Source organism: Amia ocellicauda, chromosome 12, assembly GCF_036373705.1.
Source record: "Amia ocellicauda isolate fAmiCal2 chromosome 12, fAmiCal2.hap1, whole genome shotgun sequence".
Classification (NCBI taxonomy): Eukaryota; Metazoa; Chordata; class Actinopteri; order Amiiformes; family Amiidae; genus Amia; species Amia ocellicauda.
In genome coordinates this window covers 19875182-19901046 of record NC_089861.1, presented here as the reverse complement: position 1 = coordinate 19901046, position 25865 = coordinate 19875182, and the positions used below count along the sequence as shown (strand labels likewise).

Below are 25865 nucleotides of genomic sequence, written 5' to 3'. Positions count from 1 at the left end.
CAGTTAAATACTTCCTCAGTATGAAAAAGTTACAAATTGGGTACAGAAGAGTTTGGATCAAGTTTGCAATGTTTTTAAAAGGTAAATGAATAATCAGCCAGGTTTGTTTCTTCAGATAAACAAAATATACACGACGTCACTGCTTTCATATACACAGTGTAAGCATATCAGTGGATTAGGTCTGCGCGGATCTGCGCTGCGCCACCAATGGGATCGATTGAATCCTGCACAACTGCGCAGAACTGCGGACATCTGCGCTGCAAGAGCGCGGCCTTACCTTCCGGTATAGAGGCGCACAAATCCGCTCGGGCTCTGATTGGCTGTCGCCCACAGGAAGCCCTCCCTCATCGCAGCTTCTCCCACCTGTGCCCTCGGTCTCTTCCCGTTTCAAAACAGCAGCTCCCAGCATGGTCTCCACTTAAACCCAGTAACCGCTTTTATTTTACGACTCTGTTAAACCAGACTCGGGTTTCGAGAGGAGAGCCGAGTGTTCCCGACGACGAACGAGGAAGGAAAAGGTCGGCTTCAAACCAACGAAAACAACACATAACTTTTTTTTATATGTGCAATTATTAATAATAATATAACCTCGACGTTTTGCGGGCTGGGTCACGTTGACGATCTGCCACCGTCAGTGCGAAGTAAGATTTACAGTGTCAAGACGTAACATCACCCGGATGTAGGATGTAAACACGGTGCACTTTCAACAGTGCAGAGCAGAGAGACTGTTATTGGGCTGTGTTACTCTGTTGCAAGTGTACAGCTTTAATGTGGACTGCACTGAAAAGTTCTGCATTATCCTGTATTTATAATTATACTGGACTGTTTAAAAAAAAGCATGCTCCTGGACTGTTGAAAGTGGGCTATTTTAACAAAGTATTTATATGCAGGACTATATGAAGCGGCTCTGTAATGTATGCACATGAACAATAATCAATTAACAAAGTATTTGTAATGTATCATAACTCAATTACAGTGGACTATATTAAACAGTCGAAATAACTCTTCTGTAAGGGGTGAAGCCACCATTTCGTTGTGCTCTGGGTGGCTGGTGCGTCTGCCTAATAACACGGGGCTTGATGCTGTGACACTGACTGATCCTGCGGCGGGGAGGGAATGTGAGAAATGCTTGCAATGTCTGCTCTGTCTGAAATGTGTTGTTACCTGCAGTGATGTTTGTGTTAGGAGAAAGAGAAGCACTTTCTCCATCACTGTAATGAACAGAACAAATTGAATCAAATGTACAGCTTACCTCCCTCATTTCCCAGAGAGTGAGCACTCTGTACAGTGGAGATCAGTATTGCAGTTTTGAAATATTTATGCACACATACACACACAGTGCCTAGACAAAAGTATTTCTATCACATAATACCTAAAATATATGTACAAATGTAACTCCCATTTCCTTACAGTGCAAACCACTCTCGGCATCTATTCGGTCAGTGTGTCTGTACTGGGCTGTATTCACTCCCTCTGCCTCCAGTCCTCAGGATGGAGGGACAAAAGGAGGTATTGGAGCGACTGCGCCGCTCGTTCGAGGGGGGTCGGACACGGGGGGCGAAGTACCGGAGGGGGCAGTTGGAAGCGGTGGTGAAGCTTATACATGACAATGAGGCGGCCATACTGGAGGCCCTGCATAGAGACCTGCGCAAGGTAACCATGGCAGTTGATTGGTTGGTTAATTGGTTGATTGACCAGTTGGTAACTTTAATTGCTTGCTTTACTACTTTTTGTTAATTTGTTTTTATTTTGTTAGTTATGTTATTACATTGTTACTTTATATAGGTAATTGACATTTTACTTAATCTCCATTCCCCACCTATCTCTCCCCCTCTTCCTCTCAGTGCAGTGTTAATGTACTGCTGTAATGTCAGTCAGAGTATTTACACTGTATTAACTCTCGTCTTTCTCTGCAGCCCCACTTTGAGACGGTGATGTCTGAGATTGATATTACTCTGAATGAGGCCAACTTTGCCCTCAATCACTTGGAATCCTGGATGCAGCCTGAGTACGTCAGTAAAAATCTGGTGAGTGTGTGCGTGCGCCTGTATGTGTGTGCGCTTCTGTGATTGTGGGCTCTCGCACTCCTGTATATATCGGGTGCCTGTGTGCATGTGCCTATGTTTGTGCGCCTGTGGGCGTGTGCTCTGGTGTATGGAATCTTTCTAGTGCCTCAATATAAACCAATACATCTGTTGAAATACAACACATATATGTGTGTTGCATTACAGTATGTTGCAAATTTGTCGTGCCATAATGAAATTCAAGCTTAATATTTTTTGTCAGCCCAGCTGAATTGCTTTTCAGACTCATAGTATTTTAATGCCACAATTAAATATAGGCCTAATACTAATGTTGATAAAAAAAAATCCTTTTAGTCTTGAATGCTTTGGTCAATGGTAGTGATCGAATTAAATGTAATACACACATTGCATAGCGATGCATCAGTGTTTTGTTTTACGGGATGGCTCAGCATGAAGACTGCCAAAATTAAAGATCATCTGGGGATGGAGATCCAATCAAAATCTTTGGGTGGGATTATAGGCATGGTTTTAGTTGTTGTGCAGAACAACTACACAGTTATTTTTGTGTGTATTCCTTTACTCTGTTCATATATATCTTTTAATATATATATATGAACTGTCTTGCTCTGTGCAGTGTTGATGTGCTGTAGTGTCCAGTCAGTCTGTACTGTATTATATGAACCCTCTCTCTGTCCGTCTCTCTCTCTCTGTCTGTCAGGCAACCAAGTTTGATGACTGTTTCATACGTAAAGAGCCCTTGGGGGTAGTTCTGATCATCGGGGCCTGGAACTATCCCCTCCAAGTCATTCTAGTGCCCCTGGTGGCAGCAATAGCAGCCGGTACAGTAACACTGAGAGAATAATTATTGTTATTGATAGTGTTTCTCTTATTGCTAGTTGCAGTACTAGTATTAGGGTGGTAGATTTCATAATCAACACAACACTTAACACTTAGTGTGCATTAGTTCTTGAAATATTATTGTAGTAGTAGTCGTACATTTAACAATCGTTGCAGTAGTAAAATCGTGTACATTAATAGTAGTAGCAGTAAGTATTATTGTAGAAGTATTACATTTTAGTAGTAGTACAATAATGTGCTTTAATAGGAATATAAGTAATTATTATATTGTGATTATTATTATTTCTGTAAAGTGCTAGAGAGGTGGTGCTGTTGCTCACCTTTTTAGTATTCGTATTATCATTATTTTGTTTAACATTTATTATTGTTGTTAGGGTGGTAGTTTTACTAGTAGATATGTTGAAAAGTATAGGTAAAGAAGTTACAATGTCTGAATTATTATTAATTCATTGCATTATTGATTATTGATCAGGTAACTGTGCCATTCTGAAGCCATCAGAAGTCAGTGGAGCCACAGAGAAGCTACTGGCTGAACTGGTCCCCAAATACCTGGACCAGGTAACTGTCTCCGTCTCTCTCTGTGACTGCCTTTCTCTCTGTGTGTCGCTTTACACAACAGAGTGCACGTTGTGAACGATTGTGTGGGTGTTACTGATGTTGTTTGTTGTGTGTACAGGACTGCTATGCGGTGTTGTGCGGGGGAGCTGAGGAAACCAAAGATTTACTGAAGAACAGATTTGACCACATCTTCTATACAGGTATACTGATACACTGAATGATGCCCTAACTCAGGGGCTCCCAACCCTGTTCTTGGAGGCGACTTACAAAATATAAGCACAATACAAATTGCAAAAATACAGTGCAGTTCAAGGCATAAAACTTTACAAATTCCAATTTACATAATACAGTGCAATTCAAAGCATAATACATGTTACAAATTCCAAGTGTATACAGTATATGAGGTCTTACATCCTGGATTGTAAAAGCTGAGTGCAGTCAAGATGTTAGGTCACAGTCAAGTGCCAAGGGAAAGGTAGCATAAGGGAAATCAAAATAAATACAAGTAATGCAATGCAAGTAGTATGATAAAACGTTTAAGTGCAATCTTACAGGAGAGTAAATTACTAAATTACAAGTACTGTCTGAAAAGATGCGTCCTGAGTAATCACCGGTATGAGGACAAGGACTCTGCTGTTTTGACTTCGGTGGGCAGGTCGTTCCACCACTTAGGGGCCAGGGAAGAGAAGGAGCGGCTCTGGAGGAAGGAGATTGGAGAGGAGGCAGAGTTAGTCTTCTGGCACTGGAGGAGCGCAGTGGTCTGGAGGGGATGTATGGGGAGACGAGTGTCTGAAGGTAGCTTGGTGCAGTGTGGTCGAGACAGCAGTAGGTGAGGGTCAATGTCTTGAACTGAATGCGTGCCGGTATCGGGGAACCAGTGGAGGCAGCGGAGCAGTGGAGTAGCGTGTGCGAATCTGGGCAGAGAGAATACCAGACGAGCCGCAGAGTTCTGGATGAGCTGGAGCGGCGGGTAGTAGTTGCAGGCAGGCCGACCAGGAGGGAGTTGCAGTATTCCAGGCGGGAGAGGACCTGGGACTGGATGAGTAGTTTGTGAGGAAGGGTCGGATTTGGCGTATGTTGCTCAGGCGTAGCAGCGTAGTGATGTGCTGGGTGTAGAAGAGCGCAGGATTGAGAGTGACTCCTAGGTTCTTAGCGGAAGAAGAGGGAGAGACTGTCGTAGATTCCAAGGGGATTGAGATGGAGAGGTCAGCAGAAGGTGAGGAAGAGGTGGGGGGAAAAGAGGAGATCTGATTTGGAGAGGTTGAGCTTGAGGTGGTGCATCCAGGCAGAGATAGCAGACAGACAGGAATAGATGCGAGAGGGGTTGAGAGGGTCAGAAGAGGGAACAGACAGGAAGATCTGGGCATCAATTCAATTAGGTGTTAAATTAATTGAGAATTAAGTTGGAGGATCCCCTGCTTAACTGATACTTTGACTGACTGATCCTTCTTCTTCCCCCCCCTCCTATCCAGACAGTTAGTGTGTCTGTACCGTACTGTATTAACCCTCCCTCTCCCTTCCTCACACTGTCTCTCTCTCCTTCTCTCTCAGGCTCTCAGGCAGTGGCCCGGCATATCCTCCTTGCAGCCGCCCCCCACCTGACCCCAGTGACCCTGGAGCTGGGAGGCAAGAGCCCCTGTGTGTTGTGGGGGGGGCTGGACATCCCCTCCGCCGCTCGCCGCCTTGCCTGGGCCAAGTTCTTCAATGCCGGCCAGAGCTGCGTGGCCCCGGACTACGTGCTGTGCCACCCTAAGATTGTTGAACCCCTCCTGGCGGCCCTCAAGGTGACCCTGGAGGAGTTCTATGGCGCCCAGCCCCGGGAGTCGCCCCACTATGGCAGAATGGTGGCTGACCGCCACTGGGACCGAGTGAAGGGGCTGCTGGAGAGGAGTCAGGGGAGGGTGGCCATTGGGGGAGATAGCGACAAGGAGGACAGGTACATAGGTGAGATTAATAGTTATATAATTTTTTATATTTATTCGTGTACCATCCAATGATCAGTCCATGTGTCTGTATTCAACTGTATGAGGTATCGTGTGATTTCAGATGTCACAGCCCTTAGGATAATGTCATGCGGATAGCTTATATTTATATAAAGGTTTTTCAATTTTTTAAATACAAACAAGAAAATATATACTTATAGATAATAAAGTAAAAATAAAATATATTGATCTCTCTTAGCTCCCACAGTGCTGGTGGATGTCGATGAGTCAGACTCTCTGATGGAAGAGGAGATCTTTGGGCCTGTGTTGCCCATTCTGACCATCCCCTCGCTGGACAGCGCTGTGGACTTCATCAACCGCAAGGACAAGCCCCTGGCCCTGTACGTCTTCTCTGAGAGCTCAGAGGTGAGACAGTAACATTGCATACCCCGGCTGACTGACTGGACATTAACACTGCACTGAGAGAGAGAGGGTTAATACAGCACAGACACACTGACTGACTGGACACTACAGTACATTAACACTGCACTGAGAGAGAGAGGGTTAATACAGTACAGACACACTGACTGACTGGACACTACAGTACATTAACACTGCACTGAGAGAGAGAGGGTTAATACAGTACAGACACACTGACTGACTGGACACTACAGTACATTAACACTGCACTGAGAGAGAGAGGGTTAATACAGTACAGACACACTGACTGACTGGACACTACAGTACATTAACACTGCACTGAGAGAGAGGGTTAATACAGTACAGACACACTGACTGGACACTACAGTACATGAACACTGTGTAAAGTGTAAACTGAGAGAGAGGGTACTGTATAGTCAATCAGGCACGTTTTCTTTGCTCCACTGTATGAAAGTTGCCACACAGTCTTTTTATAGCACAATGAGAGAGCTGATCTGGTTTTATATTATCAATTGATGCTGTAGTTGCATGTGTGACTATTACTGACGTGAGGGTATTATTTTTTGGGTGTGCTGCTACTGAATTGCCCTTCCCTCTCTGTTTTAAGGTGGTTACCACGGTGCTGGAGCGTGCCAGTAGTGGGGGGTTCTGCTCCAACGATGGTATGGTCCAAATGACTTTACCTGGCCTGCCATTTGGAGGTGTAGGTGAGTCAGTTGGTGTCAGTGTCATCATGTTCACCTGTGTCTGTGTGCGTCCGTGTCTCTGTGGGCATCCTGTATCTATCTATGAAGTCTTTATTATTTTGTAACCCCCCAAAGTACATCCCCCCTAAAACTGTACAACAACCCCCCCCTCCCCCTCAATTTACAACAAAATGGTGGGGACATGCACACACAAAAAATCACTTCAAACTTCCACCTCACTCTCTCTATCTCTCTCTCTCTCTCAGGTGCTAGTGGGATGGGCCGGTACCATGGGCGCTGGGGCTTCGACACATTCTCGCACAGCCGGGCGGTGATGCTGCGGGGGTGGGGCCTGGAGCGGGTCAATGTGCTGCGCTACCCCCCCTACACCCCCCCGCGGCTGAGCTGGCTGCGTTGGGCCACCACCATCTCTCGCAAGGACGGGTGGGGCTGCTCTGTCATGTGACTCTGAGACACCCATACTGATATTAAAACCACTGATATACTGACACTAGTGCTGATAATACTGACTGTAACACTGTTTCTCACGAGTGATGGTGGCTGACAGTTTGTCTTTCTGTGATACTGACACTCTGTCTCCCTCTTGTGGTTTGTATGCTTTATTGTTGTCTAATCAGTGACTCTACTGTACTTTATTGTGTGTGTGTGTGCATTTGTCTCGTTCCTTCTCAGTCAGTGTATCAGTATTGTTATGCGTTATATTTACCCTCTGTCTATTTTTGGTCCAATCAGTGGAAGGTATTTTCTTGTTTACACTAATCATCTTAATAAAAATTAACCTTTAAAACAAATAATTACATGAAACTACTGGAAACCCTCTATATTTAAATGTTACAGTACAGTTGCTTCAGTCAGTACTTGGACTCCAGGTGTACATACAGTACTGTGTCGTTACCTGGTTAATCTATACAGTATAGTGGCTATATGTTTTTTATAAAAAATGTTAATGAAACAAACATTTTGGTGTAAATACAATGGGAACTTTAACTATTTGCTTTATTAAACACTGTTTACTATTATAGACATTTACTTCCTATTACAAATATATTGTTTAAAGCTAATATTGAAATGATAAATGTGTATATCAATATTTTGGTGTGTGGGGCAAAAATAAAGCAGCAAAATATACTTTGGTTTAAGCTGAATCTCCAGATTCAAACCGGTTGAAGCCTGCATTGTTAGTGGTTAGGAGTTTGTCTACCACACTGTAGCAAGCACTGATGTTTAATTAGCTGGGAGCATGGGAACGCTTTAGCCAATGGAAGTGGAGATCTGTTTTTAAACTTATTAGAATGAATTTAATTTGCGAAGAGAGAGAGAAGGCATTAGAAATAAGGAAAACAAATGTAAAGTACAAAAATAATCATTACACTTCTATAGTTCTTTATCAAGACACCCAAAGCTCTTTACATGCTACGGGGTCCCACCTCCACCATCACCAATGTCCAGCACCCACCGGATGATGCCACAGCAGCCATAGTGCGCCAGTACACTCACTACACATCAGCTACTCAGTGGGGAGGTGGGTAGAGAGCGATTAATGCCAATAATTTATATTGTGAGGGACACATTTTAGGAGGCCATAATAGATTCGGGCCATGGTAGAAAATCTGTGACACCGAGGTAATACCCCAACTCTGGGATTTTTAATGACCAAAGAGAGTCAGGACCTCAATTTTACTATCATCCGAAAGAAGATGTATATCTATATCTATATCTCTCTCTCTCTCTCTCTCTTTCTCTCTCTCTCTCTCTCTCTCTCTCTCTCTCTCTATATATATATATATATATATATATATATATATATATATATAGAATCTGATATAATGAGGTAAGCTTGACAAATGTAGCTTAAAATATATTTTCACAATTAAACTTTTTTTATTGCGTTTGTTACTAAAAGATTAGAAATGCAAACGTGAAATACAGGAATATAAATAACTGTAAAAGATGGATGCACGGTAAAATGTAATCATTTTACATAATTTGGGGTTGGGAAAGATTAATAGGAACAAATAGGAAGGGTGGTAATGAAATGCAAAATGATCTATCCAATATGTATATTTCAGAGGCACTGTTAAACCCTATTTAGTGGGGCTTCAGCTCCCATGTACAGTAGCTCTCAAAAGTATTCACCCCCCTTGAACTTTTCCACATTTCATTGTGTTACAACATGAAATCAGAATTTTTTCCAACCAACTGTGGGACCTTGCAGAGACAGGTGTATTTAACCTGAAATCATATGACACACCTTAATTGAACAGAAGTGGACTCCATTCAACTAATCACAAGATTTAAGAACATAAGAAAGTTTACAAACGAGAGGAGGCCATTTGACCCATTGTGCTCGTTTGGTGTCCATTAATAACCAAGTGATCCAAGGATCCTATCCAGTCTGTTTTTAAATGTTCCCAAATGTTCAGCTTCTACCACAATGCTGGGGAGTTTGTTCAGATTGTGACTAGTCTCTGTGTGAAGAAGTGTCTCCTGTTTTCCGTTTTGAATGCCTTGAAGCCCAATTTCCATTTGTGTCTCCGGGTGCGTGTGTCCCTGCTGATCTGGAAAAGCTCCTCTGGTTTGATGTGGTCGATGCCCTTCATGATTTTGAAGACTTGGATCAAGTCCCCATGTAGTCTCCTCTGTTCCAGGGTGAAAAGGTTCAGGTCCTCAGTCTCTCAGTAGGACATTCCCTTCAGACCTGGAATAAGTCTGGTTGCTCTCCTCTGAACTGCCTCTAGAGCAGCGATATCTTTCTTGAAGTCTGGAGCCCAGAACTGCACACAGTATCCAGATGAGCTCTAACTAGTGCATTGTACAGTCTGAACATCACTGCCCTTGTTCTCAATTCTACACTTTTGACAATATACCCTAACATCCTGTTTGCCTTTTTTATTGCTTCCACACATTGCTTGGATGGAGAAAGTGAGGAGTCCACATAGACTCCTTGATCTTTCTCATGCGTTACTTCTAGATCTAGATCTAGATCTATACCTCCCATAGTGTAATTATAGTGGACATTTTTGTTACCTGAATGTAATACCTTTCACTTGTCCACATTGAATTTCATCTGCTAGGTGTCAGCCCACAACTGAATATTATCTAAGTTGCTCTAAATAGCCTGTGCTGCCGAGATTGTATCTGATGAGCCACCTATTTTAGTATCTGCAAATTTGACACATCCTTGCTACATGCAGTCCTAATTACACTGTACAATGCAGAATCTTTCTGAATATCTGAGTTTGGTGGTTTGTAACACACTCCTACCACTAATCCTCCAGATCTCGTTCAAAAGTTTCACCCACAAAGGTTCTGTTTCGTTACTGGTATCTTATTTGAGTTCTTCTGCCTCAGTGTCATTTCTGACATATACTGCTACCCCACCACCTCTTTGATTTTGCCTGTCTCTCCTAAACCGTGTGTATCCTTCCAACTTGTATTCATCCCCATCATTTTCTGTAAGCCATGTTTCTGTAACTCCTACAACATCATAGTCACACACCAGCACTGTGGCTTCCAAGTCTAACATCTTGTTCCTTATACTCCTGGCATTTAGGTAGAAACATTTCAGGACTTTCCTAATAGCAGTTTCACTTTGTTTTCTTTCCTTAGAGGAACATCTCCCATTGTCAGAGCTCCCTGCCCCCCTGGTTCCTAGTTTAAATGATTCTCAATTTCAATGCACATACGCTCTCCCAATGCATTAGCCCCCTTCTGTTTAGATGTAGACCGTCCGGTTTGTACAGGTCCCATCTATCCCAGAAGAAAGACCAATGCTCCATAAATCTAAAACCCTCTTCCCTACACCAAGCTTTCAACCACGTGTTAAACTTTCTAATCTCTGCCTGTCTCCCTGGCCTGGCACGTGGTACTGGAAGTATTTCAGAGAAAACTACCGTGGAGGTTCTGCTATTTATTTTGGTCCTAACGCTTTAAATTTGTCTTGCAGAACCTCTGTCCTACCTTTTCCTATGTCATTGGTTCCAATGTGGACCATGACGAGTGGATTCCCCCCGGCTTTGGCCAGCAGCCTGTCTACTAGTTTAGGGAGATCTGCAACCTGAGCACCAGGCAGGCAAGATACCATGCGGGTCTCCTTATCATTAGAACACACTGTGTGATCTACACCTCTAAGAATTGAGTCTCCTACTATAACTACCTCCTTCTTCTGGGGGGGAGTGGGCACCTTGGTGCTCTGGTGCTCAACTGCCCCCCCATCACCCTCTGAGCTGTCACTGTCCAACTCGGTGTCCAGCAGTTGGAACCTGTTGGGCAAGTCTAGCTCTTGAGGTGTCTCTAGGGGTTGTGCGCGCCTTTTTCTGCAGTTATGACCTACTGTAACCCAGCAGTTCTCTACGCTGTCCTGCTCTATGGTCTCAACTCTCCTAGGTTTTGGCGTGCACACCATCTCTCTCATGGGCTGATTGACTAATTCTTATATTTCACTAATACAGCGCAGATCAACAAGCTGAGCCTCAAGATCACGAACCTTGATCTCTAGGATTTCAAACTGCCAACAACATTCACAAATGAAACCTTCTTGGACAGCGCAGCTCTTTCTCAACAGCTGCTTTAAGTAGCTTTTGTCTACCTGCCCCCAATTCACACCTAACTGGCCCCACCTGCTACACAATTCCTGCTAGTCCTTGACAAAATCTCCCTACTTTCACCCACTCAGCAGCTGAACTGAATTGACTTCAATTTAGGTAAACTACAGACAATGCTAACTTCAATTAAGGCCAACTTAAAACAAAATGAGCAATGCTAAGACTGGTCTGAAACTAGTCAAACAACAAGATGGCTGCCTCTCACCTGTACTCTCCTGTCTCTGTCTGTGGCAACTTGTAAATACTTCTGTTCTAAAGACAATTGGTTTCACCACAGCTCAAACAGGTGTGTCATAGCAAAGGGGGTGATCACTTATCCATTCAATTATTTTCTGTTTTTAATTTGTAATTAATTTAGAACAATTTGCAGATTATATTTTTCACTTTGATATTATGGACATTTTCTGTGATGATCAGTGGCAAAAACTCCTAATTAAATCCATTCTGATTTCATGTTGTATCACAATGAAAAGTCCAAGGCAGTGAATACTTTTGAGAGTCACTGTTTACTGTTGTGTCCTGGCCAATATTAACTGTACTTCATTAACTCTTCTATCTGTGAGCAGTGAAAATACACTGTATTGTCAAGTTTCATCAAGGACTATAGTGTATAGTTTGTGTTACAGCTTTGTTTAATGTATAGTCCTGTGTAAATGTGTGTAATCTTATTGTCCAACCTTGACAAAATCGATGTTTGTTACACTATTTCATTATTACTGCTTATGCATACATTTCAATCAATGCAGGTTATCACTACCAATTATGCAGGCGGCCCTGTGGAAATAAACTCTTCATGTATCTGAAGAAGTTGCTGATCGTCTCCTACTATGGTGATATTGACAACGACCCTTGCCTGTCTCCAAATGCTCTCGAGGAACGCATGGCGAAAATATCGGCTGGGGATCTGGGCACTGGAGGGAATACACACTCGTGCGAAAGAGGAGCATTGGGAGGTGGGGGATGGCATATTTCGATGAATGTGAAGATCGTAGTACACTTGACCAGGCGTTGTTATCAGATCCTGTGAATCGATACGGAAGTGTTTGGTGACAACGATGCCAAGTGTGTTGTGACTGCGCAGGTAATCGCTCTCCCAGAGATGCACCAGCTCCTGCAGTTCATCCAGGTAGCTCATCCCACTGGTTACATTGATATCCTCTTCGAACAGCAAAGTAACTATGGTGCTGCTTCCATACTCTGAGCACTCTAACTGCTCTGATGATGCAGAGGTATCCTCTTTGTCTGCCATCTTGTACTTGCACTCGCTCTCCTGTATCATTCCACAGTAGTCCCAGGAAGACTCGGTCCAACACCAGTAGTAGCTGTAGCTGTATTTGCCACAGGAGTAACCAGCTCGGCATGGCTGGTTTCTGTATGTCACGTCTGGTAAAGGGGAGCAGTAATCCCACCCCTTTATCTGTCCATTACTCCAGTCCTTTGCGGTGTGGCACCAAAAGTACCCCCCCTTCTTGTCATATGTGCATTCGTCTGTGCAGAGTGTTCCATACTGTGAGCTCCAGTGCAACACGAGTTCAGGTTTCACAAGTCCGCAGGGACTCCACTCCCCATTCTCTAGTTTACATCTGTAGGTGTCTGCACAATCTGTCCCACAAGGGAAATCAGAATTACACTGCTTTTCTGTATAGTCGACTTTGGGGCTAGGGGAGCAGTAGTCCCATCCTTTATCTGTGTGGCACCAAAAATAATTATGTCCTCGTTTTTCACAATAATCATGGCATATTTCATTATATGTTGAACTGTAATAGTAATAGCTCCTTTCTACTGCCTGAGAGTAGCCCCATTTTCCATGAAGAAATGTTGCTGTTGTGAAGATCAATGTCAGCAGAGCCTTTTGGGGATACATTTCTGTGTCTGAAATGATAAACACACATTGTTAATGATGTATAATTGACCAATAAATCAATCCATTGATCTATCAATCCAACTCTCTCACTCGCTTACTCAAACACAGACAGAAACGCAAAGCTGATAGGTAGCACTGAGCACCAAACAACACACAATGCATATCAGCAGGGGCATTTCTAGGATTCTAGTTAGTGTCAGGTATCTGTTGTGTTGATTGATTCAACTATTGTATTGGCCTTAAATTATATTGAATGTTCAAGAAAAGCATATTTATATTTCACTTGCAATTGCAGACAATGCACATATTAGCGGTGTCTAAAATGCATGACAGAAATAAACTTGATTTTTATTTACAAAAGACTACGTATGAGTTAAAATATCTCCAATGTTTGATTTTAAGGTGTGATATTTCTTTAAGTTGCTAATATCACAGCTATAAATTACTACTTGTATATGTGGCAGAAACATTTTTAAAACACTAGATGGTCTTCAAAATCTTGCCTGTACTCCCTCTTTATTTTCTCTTACATTGCAGTTGACTCTTTCTTCCGCTCCGCAAATACTTTCATATATCCATCTATGGAGATCCGAGAAACACATTTGTGGCTGTGCAAAAACCTTTACTATGGAGAATGATCAGTGCCAAAATTAAGATGAAAGTGATTATGACGATGAACATGAAGATGATGATGAAGATGAAGATGATTATGAACATGAAGATGAAGATGAACATGACGATGATTATGAAGATGAACATGAAGATGACTATGAAGATGATTATGAAGATGAACATGATGATGAAGATGAAGATGCAGACGCTTGTACAATGTTGTCATAGAAAGTGGTCGGAAGTCAGACGTACAGGCAGAGCGATGGCAGACAGACGTGTTTCAAAACTTAATAGTTTCCAGTTCGTTTTTATTCGGGATAATTTACAAAGACACATCTACTCACTCACACGGCATATATAGATAAAGGGAAGTGTTAAATTAAGTCCTACATTTTACTTTATACGATGTATATATTATTAGTTACTTAGTTCGTTTTTTTGTATCTCCAAAAGTGTACATGTAAATTAAGATGATTATGAACATGAACATTAAGATGATTATGAACATGAACATGATTATTAGACGATTTCAATGTTTTGTCATATTGAAAAAGAAAAAGAAATACAAGAGAAGCTACGAAATGCAGAAGCGCACTGAGAAATGCAAATAGCAAAGAGGCAAACGGAAAATAATGTTGAAAATAATGAATTCGTAAATACATGTTGAAATAAATAAACAAATAAATAAATGTTAATAAATAAATAGATAGGCCTAAATTTCCATGTATTTATTTAAACATGTATTTATTTTCTCTGCGTATTTATTTCTAATTTTAGTATGGATAGTCCTCCACACTCTGAAACCGTGTAACTCCATGAAATTAAATATATTTGTAACTCACGACTGTGAGTGATATTTTGTGGGTTCGAATTATGATGTATGGATGATGTTTTATATATATATATATATATATATATATATATATATATATATATATATATATATATATATATATATATATATATATATATACATACACTCACCTAAAGGATTATTAGGAACACCATACTAATACTGTGTTTGACCCCCTTTCGCCTTCAGAACTGCCTTAATTCTACGTGGCATTGATTCAACAAGGTGCTGAAAGCATTCTTTAGAAATGTTGGCCCATATTGATAGGATAGCATCTTGCAGTTGATGGAGATTTGTGGGATGCACATCCAGGGCACAAAGCTCCCGTTCCACCACATCCCAAAGATGCTCTATTGGGTTGAGATCTGGTGACTGTGGGGGCCAGTTTAGTACAGTGAACTCATTGTCATGTTCAAGAAACCAATTTGAAATGATTCGACCTTTGTGACATGGTGCATTATCCTGCTGGAAGTAGCCATCAGAGGATGGGTACATGGTGGTCATAAAGGGATGGACATGGTCAGAAACAATGCTCAGGTAGGCCGTGGCATTTAAACGATGCCCAATTGGCACTAAGGGGCCTAAAGTGTGCCAAGAAAACATCCCCCACACCATTACACCACCACCACCAGCCTGCACAGTGGTAACAAGGCACGATGGATCCATGTTCTCATTCTGTTTACGCCAAATTCTGACTCTACCATCTGAATGTCTCAACAGAAATCGAGACTCATCAGACCAGGCAACATTTTTCCAGTCTTCAACTGTCCAATTTTGGTGAGCTTGTGCAAATTGTAGCCTCTTTTTCCTATTTGTAGTGGAGATGAGTGGTACCCGGTGGGGTCTTCTGCTGTTGTAGCCCATCTGCCTCAAGGTTGTACGTGTTGTGGCTTCACAAATGCTTTGCTGCATACCTCGGTTGTAACGAGTGGTTATTTCAGTCAAAGTTGCTCTTCTATCAGCTTGAATCAGTCGGCCCATTCTCCTCTGACCTCTAGCATCAACAAGGCATTTTCGCCCACAGGACTGCCGCATACTGGATGTTTTTCCCTTTTCACACCATTCTTTGTAAACCCTAGAAATGGTTGTGCGTGAAAATCCCAGTAACTGAGCAGATTGTGAAATACTCAGACCGGCCCGTCTGGCACCAACAACCATGCCACGCTCAAAATTGCTTAAATCACCTTTCTTTCCCATTCAGACATTCAGTTTGGAGTTCAGGAGATTGTCTTGACCAGGACCACACCCCTAAAGGGATGGGCAGTATTTATGATACATGTATTTAAAATACGTATTTCAAATACAAAATAGGATTTTGTAATTTGTATTTGATAGGGTTGATGAAAGTGGCTTCATATTTTGTATCAAAATACTTTAGTGTTTTGTATTTTGTAGTTTAAAAATACTGTAAAATACTTTGTGAGAAGACTACATGATGACATCATAAAAACGCTGCCTCTGATTGGTGCCTACAATTTGCCCAGACTGGTTGAGATCAGAACAGAAAATTGATCCATACCCGAAGAACAAGGTCAAGGGTGAGAAATGTGTAGGTTGCCAGCTTTCCATCGATTTTTAGCATAAATTGCTACAATTTTTAACAGTTCATGTGAAGTTTTGGTGTTTGTTTTAGTAGCCTAGGCTAAATCGTTTACCAATTTACGTCATGTTCTAGCTAACTATTTGACCCGAGTAGCAGCCCTCACACTTAACGTTAGTTTGCTACTTTCAGCCTATGTTAAGTTTTCGGATGTGGACGTTTTCCAGAAGCCAACTCAGAGCAAGGCAGAGCTGGAGTCTTTGCACTACTTTGAGGATCAAAGGAGGGACTTGGCATCTTTGGAGCAGTATCCCCTAATTAAGCACCTTTTTGTGAGGTTTAACACAATCATCCCATCCTCAGCTCCAGCAGAGCATTTATTTTCCTTTGCTGGACTGATCAACCAGCCCTATCGACGACGTCTAAATGCCACACTTTTTGAAAAGTTAGTTGTGCTTTAAGGCATCAGTAACTAAAGAGACGTCTGCAATGTAGGCCACAGGGCACACACATTCATTCAATACACTCCCTCACTCACACACACCCACACACTCACTCAATCAATCAATCAATCAATCACACGCTTACTCTCTCACCCACACTCACACTCACACATAAGTTTGTCTGTTTTTGGTAGACCTTTTGAACAGTTTTGGAATACCTGGTCTGTAGTATCTCTATTGTAGTACCTCTATTGTAGTATTCTCTATTGGAGTTTAAGTAAATGTTCTTACTACACTATTAATGTGTAAGTGTCCTCTATACCTATATTCTGAGGCTCTCAATAGATTCAGTGGTTGGAGTTGGGTTAATACTCCTTGACAAGTTCTGTTGCTACTTTCTGATTATGTTTCCGGCTACATTTAAAATCAAAACATATTGATCATTTAATAATTGTTGACAAAGTGCTAAAATGTTTGTTTTCAACTTTCAACAGGTGTCCAATGATTGATAAATAAATAATTGATTGCTAAATGATTGTACCCTAATTGAAGTAGCCGTTTAGTAGGATCATGATTTTGCATACCATTGCATGAATGACTGTCTGACACATAATTTATTATTATATTTATGATTAACAATCAAATGATTAATTACTTAGAAACTAGTTGCTATGAATAAAGGTGGCATCAGGTGTCTTCTTATGAATGACTTGTTTGTCATTGAGTCAGTGTTGCTGATGCAAAGTAGGCTCTTCACCAAGTAACTAAATTAGAATACAATTATGAGTCATTAGCAAACTGTTAGTTAAACATTAAACTGTTGGCTACTTTAAAACTAACCTTCATCTGGGTGATCACAGGGATATGTGAATATTTGATCTGTTAACTGGTTGCATATGTCAGATTTATCGCATGACTCGTTAGGCAGAGGAAAGCTGTTGCTATCAAACATTGTCTACTTAATACTGAGTCAGTGTACTGGTGAAGGGAGAGAGCAAATAGGCCGATAGATGGAAGGTTTGCGAAGTGATTTCATGCTCCCTTGTAAAAGTATTTTTAATATATTTTGATACATGGTGTGGCTGCTGTATTTTGTAGTTTATTTTGATACACTTAAAATTAAGGTATTTGGTATCTTATTTTAAAATACATTTTGATGTATCTTTGCCCATCCCTGCGTGCACTTCTGTAATTCTAAACCTGTAATTGTATTATGTTTAATTTGTAATTAAAAACAGTATTATTGTACTTTTGTATTGTAAGTATAAGTCATCCTGGAGAAGGTCTGGATAATAATAATAAAAACACACACACATACGGACAGTCTTGTACATAAAAAAGTTAATAATGGGAAGAAGTTTGAGAGAAATATGATAACATGCATTCTATGTTAATTACATGTATACATTACAACCTTTTTATTGTATGTTTCTCTTGGCCTCAGTTTGTCTCCATATGAAATTAAATCCCACCAAATTTCCTTTCATGTGGTATCTGAAACAATTATAGGGTAGTGTCACTTGAGAAAAAAGTGAGAAAATATTTGTTTAATTTTGGTATTATTAACTATTGTACATCCAACCCAACTGAACCCTAGATCTTCTCAGGCTCCATCAGTTCCTGTCCAGTCAAGGTCTTTAAGCAGTGTATCAGATTAGTCTGTGACATTGTTTTCACTAACCCAAAAAAATATGAGTGAGTGCCTCCTCTGCACAGCTCTGAAACCACACTCTCATTAGGTCTCCTTGTGGTTTTATTCCTGACAGATTTGTCCAGTCTTTACCATTTCCTCCTCACTCTTTCCTCTACTCTACTTGGCTCACACTGTTTATATGTGTTTCCTGTAAAAAGGCAACACTAGGTTATTTTTTTTAACTATTTAAGAAAACCAAAACATTCCTATCACCGATAATATGTAAACTCCCAATATTGAAATAACTCCCTGGAAAAACATAGGGAAGAATAAGACAAAAACAAGAAAGTAAGAAAACATGACAATAAAATAGATGCAATAGCAATACATTGGATTATGTTCTTGTTTTCATACAAGCAGAAGACTACTTTTCTGTTTGACAGCACACACTCCTTAAGAGGAATAAACAAAGCTCACTTTAGTGTCAAGCTGAAGTTTCAAATTTAATAAGAAAAGTTTTTTACCTGTCTTACGAATTGTAAAAATTAGTCGATTCTCTTACTGTGTCCAACAGCATGGATTGTTTCTTCCACCAAATCTGCGATGCTCAGTCTTCACTCGCTGTATTTATACAGCCAGACACCCCTCTGATCAACTCCCTCCCACATGAGTCAAAGTAAGGGGAGGTGATATGGGGGAGTTTGTTTAATATTTATTTTGCAGTGGCACCGTGTGGGGATGGACATGGTACTGGGCTTGTAGATAGGCAGGTCTAGGCAAACACATCAGGGATGTGGTAAAAGGATGTGATATTTATTATATACAATGTGCTGATCATATCAAACTAAATATATTCAAATATAATGTATTCGATCTCCGGCACGCAACAATTAAAAAATGCACCACAACACGAAATGTCATGTACCCAGTACTTCCAATTGCAACGTCATTACCTTTGTTTTTACCAGACAACCAGTGATCTAAAGTTTAAATAATATTTTACGCATTGTATTCAAAATGATATGAACAAGATAGCAACAAAAAGCAAGCTGTAGATGTAAACAAAAAGTCCACTCACCATTATGGTTATCTTTTTTTTTTTAAGTCCATTATCCTGTCCTTCTTTATGAAATGGGCAATGGCAGGTTCATATAGCTTGTCTTTTGATTTTAAATCCGAAATAAGTTATTTTTCGATTGAAAAAAGCTGCAAAAAGCTAGCCAGCTAGCTAGGCTCAAGCGTGAGAAAACAAGATAAGGCTTGCTATTGGCTCTGAATTAGTGATGTATACTTGGGCCCTCTAGAGGGCCTTGAGGCATCATACAATTGTCCCACCTATTACAAGACAGTTTGAGATTGGTTGATTTTACTGTCATTCCAAAATGCTGCTGTAATTGAAGTAGTAGGTGCAGTAGTGTGCGGTGGCGGTGGTAATGGTGAAGACGAAATCGAGTGGCTTTTTCTTTATTCCTGTGGGGGATTACAAACTCAATACCAGAGGACGGTACTGATTCGTGGTAAATCACAAAGACTTGGCAAAGGCAGCTGGAGAGGACAGTTCTTTCAGGGCAAAGCTATGTATCCATTCCCTTGAAACTTTGAGTGCAAATGCATATGAAAAGAGAAGACAGGATAATTTATTATATTATTATTATCTTCAGTGCCGATTTATACATTGGAACTACACAAACTGTGTTGTGGTCAGATGAACCGAGTGGTGCTTTAACAATGGATTTATATCCCCCTTTTATAGTACCGTAACAGAGATGCAATATTTTTACACAGGGGTTAAATTGGGCCGCCGTTCACCGGTTCTTAGTCGGTTAGTCAGCCCCTCCAGTGCTTCCTTTCTGTCGGATTCCAAGGAACACTCTTATATACCTGTCAGACAAGGACTGGTTAATTGTCGCTTTGAACTTTACACTGACCTTTACTCATTGAACTATTGAATTAACTGTTGTCTGCTGTCCCTGGATAAGTTGCAGACTATCGGACTTACCTGTCGTCACCAGCCGGAGTCGCTTAATCAAGGGTGTTTCAGTCTTCTGCCTTCTGCCAGGTTGCGGTGGCTCCTGGAAAAGAGAGAGAGGCAACAGGATGCAGTACAGTATTTGGATCGCAGCATCAGATGGAGGCACTTACCTTTGGTGGTGAGGGGCACTGTGTAGTTTGGGAGCACCTGAAGATAAACATCGGAGTTAAAGGTAATAGGCTGCAAAAAGCAAATACCACAGAGATGCAGACTCAGAGGTGTGGTGTTGCTGTCTGTGAGGACAAGCTAAGGGTTGGTGTTGCACGCTTCTCACTTTACGCTCCTGTAAATTAATAGGGGAAAGTCTTAAATCATTTTATTACAGTTTTAGGTAGGATCCTTATTGATTTATTTTGTAATTTCCTTTGTTTCGTGTTGGGTAGGGGTTTTTATAGTAAATAATTGCCCGGGCTATTAAAGGCATTTTAATTAGGTTTTATGTGCCCAAGTACCTAACAAAATTTACCTTAAAACCCTGCTAAATGTGGGACAGTAGCTATGAGTGATTAACTATTTTTGTTGGCAAACAACTTAAACTAGAAACATACCTCTGTTATTGGAAATAATCTGTCAGCCGCCTCCTCTTGCTGCGGCTTCATTGTTCTGGTGGAGCACACAAGTGAAAAGACAACTTTTTCAAAATGTGCACACTTTCTGAAGGAACAGCAAGCTAGTGTTGTGGCAGACTAGCTAAATTAGCACAGCACTCGATACTGCTCACTCACAAACGCTAACGTTACAGTAGCTATCTTTCGTCATCCTCCTTAGCCAGTCTAAAGTAATAAAACGATCGATATGACTTCAAACTTAATCTATTCACTTATTTTGACAAATGTGCTAGCTAATATCATCATCAGCCTGGTGTTTCACAAGCATTCTCTAGCGTTACTTCGCTAGATGCAACCTACCATCAGAATGTCTCATAACGAGAGAAAGAATTGTGCTCATGTGCAGTTCAAGTAAGCACGCCTTATTGTTGGAACGCACAGCAAGGATAGTTTCATTTTGTCTAAATATATTTTAAGCTTAAACGTATTGCAGACTTTTTCCCCCGACCATGGAGGCTGCCGGAGCACGGCTCCGGTGAATGGCGGCCCAATTTAACCCCTGTGCGAAAGTATTGCATCTCTGTTACAGTACTATAAAATGGGCATATAAATCCATTGTTAAAGCACCACTCGGTTCATCTGACCACAACACAGTTTGTATAGTTCCAATTTATAAATCTGCACTGAAGAGAGGAAAAACTAAGGGAATATCCGTTCCGGTCTGGACCGAGGACTGCGTTCAGGAATTGCAGGAGTGCTATGAGTGCACGGATTGGGACATTTTTAAAGACTCTTGCTGATTTCAATTTTTTTATTGATTGTTGTATTGTCCAGTGATATTTGTATGTGTATGCATGGTGCTTTAATGTCTTTAATGTTTTTTTTTATTTATTTTTGATTGCTGTCTGCAAAACAAGTTGCCCTTTATGGACTGTTTTATTTGGACTGTTGGAATGTGCGATTAGATATTGAAGGCTGGGGGGCTGTGTAAACTAGTGATGGCTCGATACCACTTTTTCTTTTCCGATCCGATACATCAACTTTTACTATCTGCCGATACTGATACCATCTGATATTTTTGTTTACTACTAAGCTGTTAATATGCCATATGTATGGATACAATGTGAAACAAATTCACTATTTCCTTATGCAATAATGCTGCTTCCTCTTATGTAGTGACTCTTTTAAATTAAAACATATATATTTAAGAAGCATTTAAACATTCAAAATGTATGCTGAAATATCACTAGATTTGTCAGTGGATCATATCGGATTTCAACATCTATTATTTCCGATATCCGATCCAGTGTTTTTGGCCTGTTTCGGACCGATACCGATACGGATTATCGGATCGGCGCATCTCTAGTGTAAACTATCCAGTTTCTCAAGGAAGTGAAGCTGCCTCAACTCAGGAAGCACTCGGCTCACTCTCTCTCCCTTTCCAAGCGGGGATTTTTCATAGAAGCTGTTTTGCATAGTTGTATTGACACACCACATGAGCGTGACAAAGTTTCCCACTGTAGCAGAACAATGCACCACCCCCCAGGCTTTCACTCATTTTGATCAACTGGAATATTTGCGCTTTTCTAACTTAATGAAGTGAAGACAAGATGTGACTGTGGGTTGAGTGAGAGGGCAGGGATGGGGGGATGGGATGGGTACTGAATATATTGGAACAAGTAACTTCTCTCTAATCCCCTGCCAACCTAAGCAGTATTACTATTGTGCAATTATTTTGTGCATAAATGTGTTCCCCTTTATTGCTCTCTATTTTTATTCAGTTAGCTATTCCTTCATTTGTATAACGGTACTGTAACTACAGCTCTGGAAAGAAGAAGGCCCTCTTTGCCGTAGCCTACCTTTATTTAATGCCTGACTTCCTTGCACAAAGCCATTGTACATCCTTGAGCCCTCCTGCTATGTTGTTTATTACTTATAAACATATCAATGTACAAAGTATAAGTAATTAGAAATATTGTCATGTTATTGTATTATTGTGTATTTAATGGTGTTGTCATATCCTAACATTCGGAAACAGGAAAATAAAAAATAAGTAACAATTTAGCCTATATTTTGTACAAAATAGGGAAATGGAAAAAAGTAACCCACAGGGAAATGTAAATGTAAGTATCAAGTATTTATATTTAGAAAAAAATCTGAAATAACGAATGAGCCCATTACCTATTGTTTTGGAGCCGTGGTTCAGAAATAAGAAATAAGGAACCATTACTTATTTTGTTGAAAAACTGAAAACAGTAACAAGAAATAAGTATCCATTGTTAATTTATTGAGAAACAGTGAAAAAAAATGTAATCATTACTTATTTGGAGATATCAGAACTAAGTAATAAGTAACCATTACCTATTTTGTGAAAAATAAGTAATAAGGAATAAGGAATAAGTAACCATTACTTATTTAAAAAAAAGGAATAAGGAACCATTACTTATTTTTCTTTAAATAAGGAATACGGAATCGACATCACAGAGGTGTTGCGTCATCCATGTGCGCAATGACAACGGCCTGGTTTTTGGGTTGGAACCGCAGAACAGCCTTGCGTTTTCATTGGGCCATATCTGGCAGAGATATATGACGATACAACCTGTTTATAGTCAGAGAGCAAGAGATGCAGACATGTGCAGCTATTCCAGTATTGATAGCCTTAATCAATAACATTACATAATATATACATCATATAACTGGGTGAGGTGAAATAGATTCATACATAGTCATATAGATATATAGACATATATCGTTACATCGAGACATTGAGAGAGAGAACCCCCCGTGATATGTCCTTCCACCCCCCCATATCCTCTCCATCTCGATCCCCTTGGAATCTACGACACTCTCTCCTTCCTCTTCCGCTAAAAATCTATGAGTCACCCTCGATCCTGCGCTCTCCTACACTCAGCACATCACCACGCTGACATGCACCTGTAAATTCTTCCTGAGCAACATACGCCGGATCCGTCCCTTCCTCACCGACTACTCAACTCAGCTGCTCGTCCAGTCACTGGTCCTCTCCCGCCTGGACTACTGCAACTCCCTCCTGGCCGGCCTGCCTGCATCTACTACCCGCCGCTCCAGCTCATCCAGAACTCTGCGGCTCGTCTGGTGTCTCTCTGCCCCGATTCACACATGCTACTCCACTGCTCCGCTCCCTCCACTGGCTCCGGATACTGGCACACATTCAGTTCAAGACATTGACCCTCACCTACCGCTGTCTCGACCACACTGCACCAAGTTACCTTCAGACACTCGTCTCTCCATACATCCCCTCCAGACCACTGCGCTCCTCCAGTGCCAGAAGACTAACTCTACCTCCTCTCCGCTCCCCTTCCTCCAGAGCCGCTCCTTCTCATCCATGGCCCCTAAATGGTGGAACGACCTGCCCACCGAAGTCAAAACAGCAGAGTCCTTGACCTCCTTCCGGCGCTTACTCAAGACACATCTTTTCAGACAGTACTTATAATTTAGTCATTTACTGTCATATAAGATAGCAGTTATAAAACATTTTGTCATACTTCTTGCTTTGCTCTACTAGTACTCCTATTGTTTATTGTTTATTTTGATTTCCCTTATGGTCCCTTTCCCTTAACTCCCTTAACTTTCCCTCTTAACTTTGACTTAACTTTACTTATCTTGTCTGCACTTACCAGCTCTTACAATCTAGGATGTAAGACCTCATATGTTGTTTACTGTATATCTGGTATACACATGTGTAAATTTGAATTTGTAAAATGTATTTTGAATTGAACTGCACTGTATTGCACTTTGTATTGCTCTTATATTTTGTAAGTTGCCCTGGTAAAGGCGTCTGCTAAGAAATACATAATAATAATAATAATAATAATAATAATAATAATAATAATAATAATAATACTGTGTAAAGGGTTAATCTAACAGTGGGGGAGCACTACTTCAATTTATTCACAAATTAAATTATTGGTTGATTTTAATTATTTAATTATGCATTTGTGTAATTATTAGTATTTTAAAAATAACTTTCTGATGTGTTCTATATTTGTGAAACGGTATGAAATATGGGCTACCATTTAAATTACTAATTAGCCTATATATACAGTGGGGGAAAAAAGTATTTGATCCCCTGCTGATTTTGCCCACTGATAAATAAATTATCAGTCTATAATTTTAATGGTAGGTGTATTTTAACAGTGAGAGACAGAATAACAACAAAAAAATCCAGAAAAACACATTTCAAAAAAGTTATAAATTGATTTGCATGTTAATGAGGGAAATAAGTATTTGACCCCTTCGACTTAGTACTTGGTGGCAAAACCCTTGTTGGCAATCACAGAGGTCAGACGTTTCTTGTAGTTGGCCACCAGGTTTGCACACATCTCAGGAGGGATTTTGTCCCACTCCTCTTTGCAGATCCTCTCCAAGTCATTAAGGTTTCGAGGCTGACGTTTGCCTACTCGAACCTTCAGCTCCCTCCACAGATTTTCTATGGGATTAAGGTCTGGAGAGTGGCTAGGCCACTCCAGGACCTTAATGTGCTTCTTCTTGAGCCACTCCTTTGTTGCCTTGGCTGTGTGTTTTGGGTCATTGTCATGCTGGAATACCCATCCACGACCCATTTTCAATGCCCTGGCTGAGGGAAGGAGGTTCTCACCCAAGATTTGATGGTACATGGCCCCGTCCATCGTCCCTTTGATGCAGTGCAGTTGTCCTGAAAAACACCCCCAAAGCATAATGTTTCCACCTCCATGTTTGACGGTGGGGATGGTGTTCTTGGGGTCATTCCTCCTCCTCCAAACACAGCGAGTTGAGTTGATGCCAAAGAGCGCGATTTTGGTCTCATCTGACCACAACACTTTCACCCAGTTCTCCTCTGAATCATTCAGATGTTGGAAAACTTCAGACGGGCCTGTACATGTGCTTTCTTGAGCAGGGGGACCTTGCGGGCGCTGCAGGATTTCAGTCCTTCACGACGTAGTGTGTTACCAATTGTTTTCTTGGTGACTATGGTCCCAGCTGCCTTGAGATCATTAACAAGATCCTCCCGTGTAGTTCTGGGCTGATTTCTCACCGTTCTCATGATTATTGAAACTCCACGAGGTGAGATCTTGCATGGAGCCCCAGACCGAGGGAGACTGACAGTTATTTTGTGTTTCTTCCATTTGCGAATAATCGCACCAACTGTTGTCACCTTCTCACCAAGCTGCTTGGCGATGGTCTTGTAGCCCATTCCAGCCCTGTGTA

The 25865-nt window shown here is 41.0% G+C and overlaps 1 protein-coding gene across 4 annotated transcripts; it reads left to right on the top strand.

The window, feature by feature from the left end:
* The first annotated feature begins 335 nt into the window (after positions 1–335).
* Positions 336–7638, top strand: aldh3b1 (aldehyde dehydrogenase 3 family, member B1). Of its 4 annotated transcripts, none has more exons than XM_066718697.1 (10): positions 336–518; positions 1484–1653; positions 1917–2027; positions 2743–2863; positions 3355–3440; positions 3559–3640; positions 4992–5384; positions 5622–5788; positions 6411–6510; positions 6756–7638. In XM_066718697.1, exons 2-10 carry the CDS (start codon positions 1492–1494, stop codon positions 6953–6955), a joined length of 1422 nt encoding a protein of 473 aa, XP_066574794.1. In that variant the 5' UTR covers positions 336–518; positions 1484–1491; the 3' UTR covers positions 6956–7638. The 4 variants fall into 4 exon arrangements, with proteins under 4 accessions (XP_066574794.1, XP_066574793.1, XP_066574792.1 ...); XM_066718696.1 differs by having other exon boundaries at positions 1413–1653; XM_066718695.1 differs by having other exon boundaries at positions 336–641.
* Positions 7639–25865: the final 18227 nt, after the last annotated feature.

What these genes read in the sequence shown, in the direction of transcription:
- aldh3b1 (XM_066718697.1), top strand. Translation starts at nt 1,492, where the DNA reads ATGGAGGGACAAAAGGAGGTATTGGAGCGACTGCGCCGCTCGTTCGAG. An exon ending in TGACCACATCTTCTATACAG is followed by an intron (nt 3,641 to 4,991) that starts GTATACTGATAC and finishes CTTCTCTCTCAG; the next exon opens with GCTCTCAGGCAGTGGCCCGG. An exon ending in TCTTCTCTGAGAGCTCAGAG is followed by an intron (nt 5,789 to 6,410) that starts GTGAGACAGTAA and finishes CTCTGTTTTAAG; the next exon opens with GTGGTTACCACGGTGCTGGA.